Here is an 8,990-nt window from a genome sequence, read left to right on the forward strand (position 1 = left end):
CTTATAAGACTATAATATAGGTTATTGAAGAGTCAGTTGTAATTATCTCACATATACACAGATTCACAGAAATATGTTAGCTCATTAGGTTTTTTGATTTGCTTTGACGTATAGTCTATCCTTTCAGCAAATTAATCAGTGTTAATGGAATTTTCTTGATCTTTCCCTCCCCTTTCAGGTGCTATTCAAGTATTGGGAAAGTTCAGGATGCCTTTATATCTTACAGGCAGTCTATTGATAAATCAGAAGCAAGTGCAGATACATGGTGTTCAATAGGGTAAGACTTTTTATAAAAATAATGGTATTATAAATGATACACAAAGATGGTTGTATCAAATATAATGTACTTTGTAGTTTATATCATGTTATAAAGCTGAACAGTTCTTCCTAGTTGACTTATTTTTTCTTAATTTTTCTTTCCAGTGTGCTATATCAGCAGCAAAATCAGCCTATGGATGCTTTACAGGCCTATATTTGTGCTGTGCAATTGGACCATGGCCATGCTGCAGCCTGGATGGACCTAGGCACACTCTACGAATCCTGCAACCAGCCTCAGGATGCCATTAAATGCTACTTAAATGCAACCAGAAGCAAAAGTTGTAGTAATACCTCTGCACTTGCAGCACGAATTAAGTATTTACAGGTAAAATTTTTAAATAGCAGTTTTTTTAAAGGCACATGTTTCCCCATGACACTCAGGCAGGAGGAGGGTGGCTGGAAAGTTTGTCTAATTGTGTTTTGATGTCTATAATTTGTTTCCATATTTTGTAAACATACCATAGCTTGTAATATTATTTTACTTTTCGTTTTAAGTAAGATATACAGTATTTTAAAAGATGCTCTTTTGCACATTTACTCTGTTGATGCATATTAATTTACATAATTTTTTTCTATGTACTGTCTACATTTTTAAGTTGTCATAGCATTTTAGAGAAAAGAACACAAACATTGTCTTTCACTCTTGCTTGGAGTTTCATGAGAAGACAGCTATAAGAACTCTGAAATCAGAGCTCAGCTTTGTTTTAATTTTCACAAAGGTTTATATTCTGGTTACCCTCTTTATACTTCGTATCTTTCTGAAACCCCAAATTAAGAATCTATTTTCTTTTAAAAACAATTAGTTATAGCATTTAGGAAGATTTAGTGGACTTGCTCTTACTCAAGTAGGCTTGTGTTAAATTTGCTTTTTACATAATTTTTCCTAGGCTCAGTTGTGTAACCTTCCACAAGGTAGTCTACAGAATAAAACTAAATTACTTCCTAGTATTGAGGAGGCGTGGAGCCTACCCATCCCCGCAGAGCTTACCTCCAGGCAGGGTGCCATGAACACAGCACAGCAGGTGAGAAGTTGGGTTATGTTCTGCAGGTGCCCAGCTTTAAGGGTTCTTTTCAATCTGTAGTGGTCAAGCGTATTTTACTAAGCACAGGAGGCTTTTATTAATGAAAAGCCTTTTGATTTAATTGCCAAGGGAATCTAGATCAAAATAAAACTCCCTCTGATATGGGAAGAAATTTTGGGGTGCCAATTTAGAACCTTTGCTCATTTTCGTGATTCTGAAGGAGATTTCTTAAAATAATGCTGCAGTGGTTTAATTTTTAAAGCAAGTTTTTCAAAGGAAGGTACACATTCCTCCATTGATGATTCATTTGATTTTGATTTTCAATAATTGCAATCAGCGATGTCCACATAGCTTTGAAAAGTATGCAGCTTGTAAAGTTTTATAATTTGAAGGAATGAATTAAGAATATATAGAACCCTATTTTTGTCTTCCTTCTGTGATTCTTAGGCATGTAAACCTCATCATCCAAATACTGAACCTGTATTAGGCCTCAGTCAAACACCAATTTCACAGCAATCCTTGCCACTACACATGATTCCTTCTAGCCAAGTAGATGACCTGTCCAGTCCTGCCAAGAGGAAAAGAACATCTAGTCCAACAAAGGTATATATTTTAGAGAAATAGAAAATCCCAGTCAAAAAAGAAATTCCCAACTGCCCTGAACTTGTGCAGTTTGAACATATCCTGTCCTTTATTTTAAATCTGTGGACATCAAAGAGTGAAAAGTTTGAGTTTTTCCATCCCAAATTCTTAGCATCATATTTAGTATAGAAAGTAGCGATAAATTTGCATTCATCAAATCATTTTATTCATCTCCCTGCTGTTAAGATCTCAACACACTTTTCATCATCAATTTCTACTGACATTGAAATAAATTTAATGTTGGATCTAGTGGACAGTGTGGTATTTAGGTTAGCCATTTGGGCCATAGTTTAGGGGTGGGCCTTTTCGGGTGGCTTACTAAAGAATCAATATTTTTTAATTACAATTTTCCAAATTTATTATGCATGTGAAGTTATTTTTAAAAGAATTTAATATCATAACATTTTGTTACATGTAAAGATTCCAATTCATAGTCATTTGGCCTCTTGTTAGTCATTGTTGTTAACTGTGGATTTAACAAAATATTCTTTAATATTTTTTTTCTGTCAATTTTTCTCAGAATACTTCTGATAATTGGAGTAGTGGCCATGCAGTGTCACATCCTCCAGTACAGCAACAAGCTCATTCATGGTGTTTGACACCACAGAAATTACAGGTATGTAAGATAAGCTTTTGACAGATTGTTTTTCCTATTAAAAAAGAGTAGAGGGAGTAAGCTTTAAGCTTTTTTAAGTATTAATTCTTAAAGTTGAATGGCAGTAAATGCAGTTAATGTACACATAAATAAAATGAACCCACATTTACCAGAGTAATGGAGATAATTCATTTTTGTTTTTCACTTATTTTTCAATTTTTAAGAAAAATTTTTTTAGGGGCTGCCTGGTGGCACAGCGGTTAAGTGTGCGCGCTCTGCTGCGGCAGCCCGGGGTCCGCAGGTTCGGATCCCAGGCGCGCACCAACACACCGCTTGTTAAGCCATGCTGTGGCGGTGTCCCATATAAAGTAGAGGAAGATGGGCACAGATGTTAGCCCAGGGCCAGTCTTCCTCAAGAACAAAGGGGAGGATTGGCATCGGATGTTAGCTCAGGGCTAGTCCTCTGCACAAAAAAAAAAAAAAAAAATTTTAAATAGGTAATATGTTCACATGGTTCAAACTGTCTAAGTTTGAATATAGAGTATATAGAGTAAATTCTCCTTCCAAATCCTGCCCCTGCCTACTCAGTTTCCCTTCTAACAGATAGCTGGTGTTATTAGTTTCTTATCTATCTTTCCAGAGATGTGTCATGCATATACAAGCAAATATGCATCCCCTTTCTCTCATATATTATTATTTTTCTCCTTTTTACACAAATAGTAGAATGCTGTATATGCTGTTAATGTAATTTACAGACATTTCCATATCAGTATTATAAAGAGCCTCCTTGTTCTTTGATGGCTACACCATATTTCTTTATGTAGATGTCATACCTTTATTTAAGCAGATCACTAGTTTTGGACAGTAAGGTTGTCATCAAACTTTTCCTATTCCAAACATTGCTCCTTTGAGTGTACTTGTCGTAATGCATTTTTAAGCTTAAAGAGCTTTCTGTTTGAATACTGAAAAATATTGTATTAATGAGTAAAATTTCATGCACATTTATCTCAACGATCACATTGCAGTAAACTTTCTTGAGATAAATGTTTATTCTTACTTTCTCAAACTTCTTAAAGAACTTCATCTTGGGGTTGATTGCTGTTGGACAGAAATCAGTACCCTTGACTAGACAGCAGTTCTGAGATTATCTAGTCGTTTCAGGGAAAGGTTGCTTTAGAATGGTGAGCTTGTTTCTTCGATATGTCTTTGACTGTATTCTCCTTTCTTCTTCTAGCACTTGGAACAGCTCCGTGCAAATAGAAATAATTTAAATCCAGCACAGAAACTGATGCTGGAACAGCTGGAAAGTCAGTTTGTCTTAATGCAGCAACACCAAGTGTGTATAGTGTTTTTTTCCCTAAAATTTGTTAGCATTTTGAGTATTTTTATTGATTGACACTTCAATTTAGAGCATGTTCGTACCCACTTCTACTTTTTACCAGTGTTTGGTGGAATTTAGTAGTCTCTGCTTCTTAAAATACTAATAATGGATAGATTTTTAGGAAAAAACAGCTGTAAATTTAATTTTGAACACAAGACTTGGTATTTTATTATTTATTTACATGCTATTTTGCATGTGTTCTAAGGGTTTATATTATTTAATATTTAATAAGCTATCCTAAACTGAAGTGGGATTCTTTAGGGCTTAATTTGTAGAATTTGGCATATATAGTAGAATGAAATTTTGAGATCCCCTATTTTGTGATTGGGGAAAAGACCTATAAATTCTAGAGTCATTTTCCATAATTTTCAGCTGCATTCTTTTGTCATTACTAAAGGGATATTTCTTAAAAATATCCCTTTTCTGAGGAAGCTATTCTAAGTATGAACAAACACAATTTCTTGTTTTTAAAAAGTGTGTATTTTTCAACTCAGAGAAATTAAATGTTAGGATAAAATCCGCGATTACCTTGTTGTGCACCTTTATATTCTGATTCTCTCCCTTATGGGCTACACAAGCAGCATTTATTTTTCATTTTTTTTCTGACAGATGAGACAAACAGGAGTTGCACAGGTACGATCTACTGGAATTCCTAATGGGCCAACAGCTGACTCATCACTGCCTACAAACTCAGTCTCTGGCCAGCAGCCACAGCTTGCTCTGACCAGAGTGCCTAGCGTCTCTCAGCCTGGAGTCCGCCCTGCCTGCCCTGGGCAGCCTTTGGCCAATGGACCCTTTTCTGCAGGCCATGTTCCCTGTAGCACATCAAGAACGCTGGGAAGTACAGACACTATTTTGATAGGCAATAATCACATAACAGGAAGTGGAAGTAATGGAAACGTGCCTTACCTGCAGCGAAACGCACTCACTCTACCTCATAACCGCACAAACCTGACCAGCAGCGCAGAGGAGCCGTGGAAAAACCAACTATCTAACTCCACTCAGGTAATAGAAGGACCGGCTGCCTTGTTGGCTTCTCACATAAGTTATCTTTATTTGGTTTTATATATTTTGAAAGAAGAGGAAATAAAAGTTTGAAGAACTGTTTTTATAAGTGCTACATTTTATAGTACTACGATATTATCATGACTCAGTATATATATGTACTTGAGTGTGTTTTCTTTTCCATTATAAAATTTACACACACAGATAATCTTGTAAATTTCCAAAGGAAAAAGAAATAGATCTTATAATCCCCCAAAACCCACTGTTAATTTACAATGGCATTATAAGCATTTATATAGTGTTACTTAGTTTATTTCTGCATATGTTGCCTACTTAAGATCAGGTGCTGTGCTAGGTGGTTGGTATTTACTCTGGTGGGAGAAAAAGACCATTAAAGAACAGTTACCATAAATTACTATGAAGTGTGACTTTGTAAAAGTGCTATCCGAGTACCTAGGTGGGCACATGTAACCAAGATGTTAGAGTCTCCAGAAATTAGAGAATTTGGGAGAGGTGAGGGCTGGTAAAGTGTGACTAGAGTATAGATTATGAAGAGAGGAGGGTGCAATACGAGGCTGAAGAGAGTAAAGGAAGTTGCCTAATTTGTCTTGAAGGGAAAGTGGAGCCACTAAAGTTTTTGAAACAGAGTAATGGATTTCATGAACATTATTTTTATCAAAGATATATGCCATATTTTACTCAGCAGTTCACTATTTAGACATTTAATTTCTAAGTTTTTACCTCTGAATATTTATGCACACTGTTTTTCCTGTATTTTGGATTGTTTCCATGGAATGAATGCTTCAAAGTAGAACTGAAGGTTCAAAGAGTAAGCATTAAAAAAATGTTGCTAATATGTATTACCAAATAACTTTTATTTAGTCTACTATAAGAAATATGTGACTTATTGCTAGTTTACATTATATTATTGGTAAAACTGAGATAAGTTCTTTTTCTAAGCCTTAAGTTTATTCTTGAAGTACTATTTTGGTGAGACCATCTCTTCTAGACTGATTAGAAGTTTTGTTCATTCTTAAAGAAATATTGAGCACCTCCTATGTCCATGTCCTATTTGGGGTTCTGGGGATAAATCAGCAGAGAAAACACACAAAAATGTCTTAATTCGTGTAGGTAAACAGACAATAAACAAGTAAGCATTACATATAGAATATTAGGTAATGATATGATTGATTCTATGAAAAATATATTAGAAAAGGGAGCTGGAGAGTACTAGAGATTGGTGGTAGAGGAATTGCAGTTATAAATAGGAAGGGTTCACTGGAAGGTGATATTTGAATAAAGACCTGAAAGAGTTACAGAAGTGAGCCTTGAAGATATTTGTGATAAGAGTGTTCCAGGTCTAGGGAGCAGCAGGGAGCAAAAGGCCCTAAGGCAGGAGTGTGTTTTGCATATTTGAGGAAAGTCAAGGTGGCAAGCATGGCTGAGCAGGGTGAACAAAGGGTGAGAAGAGAGTAAATGTGGTCCAGCTGGAAACAGGCTGGCTAAATCATGTTCAACCTTGTAGGCCATTGTAAGGATATTGGATTTTATTCCGAGTTAAATGGGATTTTGAGTGGAAGAATGACAGGATCTTAATTTTTAACTAGATCCTCTCTGGTACTCTATGGATAGACTAAAGGAGGCAAAAGTAGAAATGATGTGACCAATTTGGAGATTACTGCTGTAATCCAGGTTAAGAGATGGTGGTGGCTCAACTCAGTGGCAGCAATAGAAGTGGTCAACTTTGGGGGTATATTTGGAAGGTAGAACCAACAGGATTAGCTGATACAGTGAGGTATGAGAAAGGGGAGTCTAAGCTAGCCTGACCAACCAGAAGGATGGACAAGACTGGCTGAGATCAACAAGGGTTGAGAACAGATTGAGAAAAGAAGAGAATTCAAGACTGAGCCTTGGAGCATTCCAGTGCAATAGGTCAAGAAATTGAAGAACTAGCAAAGAAGACTGGAAGAGGAGTGACCTGTGAGGTAGTAGGAGATCCAGAAGAATGTGAGTGATGCCCTGGAAGCCAAGTGAAGAAAGTCTTTCAAGGAGGAGAGTATGGTCAAAGCGTAAATCAAATAATGCTCATAGGTCGAGTAAGTAAGGTGAGGAGTGGGAATTGGCCATCCGAAGTATTTGGTGACATTGCTGGGGTCAGGAAACTATGGGGCACAGGCTAAATCCACCCCACAACCATGATCTCTTTTTTGTTTTTTGTTTGTTTGTTTCTTTTTATAGCCCACGGACTAAGAATGGTTTTGCATTTTTAAAGGATCGTAAAAAAAAAAAAATCTATAACAGAGACTGTATGGCTCACAAAGCCTAAAGTATTTGCTGTCTGACCCTTTACAGAAAGGTTTGCTGACATTTGGATAAGAGCAATTTCGGTGGATTGGTGAGGGGAAAAGCCTAATTGTAGTTGGCTTCCACATAAAATGGAAGGAGAGAAATTAGAAGCAACAAGTATAGATACTTACAGTCATGCAGACTACACACTGCACAATGCCAGGGTGTGCCACTCCTGTAGACCAAGACATAAAAGGGAAGGAGAGAAACAGGTGATAGCTGAAGGGGAAGTGGGATTAAGAGGTATATTGTCTTTTGTTTTAAATTTAAGTTGGGAGGAATAAGAAATAAAGAAATTTAAGATGGATGAAAGCTAGTGGGAAGAATTCAGTAGAGAAGGAGAAATTAACACAGGAGAAAGAGGAGAGAATTTAGAGTAGGTGAGGAAATGGAATTTTGGGGATTTAGTATCTTTAAACATTAAAGGTTTGTTAAAAGGATAATATGAGATTTTTGTTAGAATGCCTGTAGTGCTAAGGTATAATTGGCAGTTAATATATGAGAACCTTTGTTATGATTGTAATTTATGATTCTATTATTATTCTTTATTATATTTAATTTCCTGGCTTGCTTAGTTGCTGAGATTTTCAGTAAATACTCTCTTAACCCTATTTTGGAAATCTGCCATCCTTTACAAACATAATTTTAGTGCAAAAACTCTCAGTTTGCAGGCCACAAGGCCTCTGTACATGACTGAATACTAAGTGGCGGAGAGCCTCAGCCTTGCTTCGCAGGCCCCTCAAGGCCAGTGTCCGTAGGAGCTTTGTAATTTACGGAATGCAGTTGGGAAGGTTGTCTAAAAAATATTGTTGAACTAATTCTAGGTCAGAAGTTTCCCAAATGACGTTGCTGCATGATCACAACAGCTGGGGAACCTCTGTCTTTGGTATTAATATAATTAAAGAGGCTTTTTCAATACTGTCTTATACAAACATTTTCAAATATTTTTCTCAAGTTTTAATGAAAACTAGACCAATGATAGACCTGTATGCTATATCCATCTTTTAGCTTTTGATGATGGGAGGAAATAGAGATCCGTATTAATTTACATTACAATTTTGAAGAATTTATTCCAAGGTGCCACTTAAGATATGAAAGTAAAATTATATGTAGTAGGTGATTGTTCAGCAAGTACTCTAAAGAATTTATAGCTTAAAATACCTTGATTTGCAGATAGAGGTGATGTAATAATAATGGTTACTTTTTTACTTGTCTGCATATTATAAGCAGTGTAACTTGTTAAATGATTAGCTTCTGAGTAAATATTTGATGATAAATGAAATTTTGACTCACCCACCCAGATTCTTTCTTGGATAATATTTTACATATTGATATGCTTATAACATTGCAGTATTTTTACTTTATGAAAAGTTTTCATATAATTTACAGATTTTATCTTTTAACTGCAATGATTAAACTTTTAGTTGCTTCTTTAATCATTTAAAACCAGATTGTACTCCTTGCATGCTCGTTGATGTGTATCAAATTTACATGTATTTAGTTTTTTAGGTAGATAAGTTTCTTGAATAGAAACGTATCATTAGTTTAAGATTTTTAGTTTTAGAAACTGGTTTTAGGGACATGCTTACTGGTTTTAATTAGATAATTAAATGTAGCCTTTAGTATATAAATATCTTGTCATCAGCTAAATTTTTATTCCTTTATAAGCTTATTACTTACA

General features: G+C 35.6%; 1 protein-coding gene across 14 annotated transcripts in view; it reads left to right on the forward strand.

Annotated features, from left to right (window-relative positions):
• Window positions 1-8,990, forward strand: part of KDM6A (lysine demethylase 6A) — a 200,495-nt gene that overhangs the window by 145,466 nt on the left and 46,039 nt on the right. For 3 of the 14 annotated variants that reach the window (XM_058535698.1, XM_058535691.1, XM_058535690.1), the window contains exons 11-17: window positions 179-277; window positions 424-643; window positions 1,206-1,340; window positions 1,788-1,943; window positions 2,503-2,598; window positions 3,812-3,913; window positions 4,568-4,963. In XM_058535698.1, coding sequence (XP_058391681.1) covers window positions 179-277; window positions 424-643; window positions 1,206-1,340; window positions 1,788-1,943; window positions 2,503-2,598; window positions 3,812-3,913; window positions 4,568-4,963 — 1,204 coding nt within the window. The remainder of the gene's footprint in view (window positions 1-178; window positions 278-423; window positions 644-1,205; window positions 1,341-1,787; window positions 1,944-2,502; window positions 2,599-3,811; window positions 3,914-4,567; window positions 4,964-8,990) is intronic. The other 11 variants (XM_058535699.1, XM_058535692.1, XM_058535700.1 and 8 more) reach the window with 6 other exon arrangements.

Source organism: Diceros bicornis, chromosome X, assembly GCF_020826845.1.
Source record: "Diceros bicornis minor isolate mBicDic1 chromosome X, mDicBic1.mat.cur, whole genome shotgun sequence".
Taxonomy (NCBI): domain Eukaryota; kingdom Metazoa; phylum Chordata; class Mammalia; order Perissodactyla; family Rhinocerotidae; genus Diceros; species Diceros bicornis.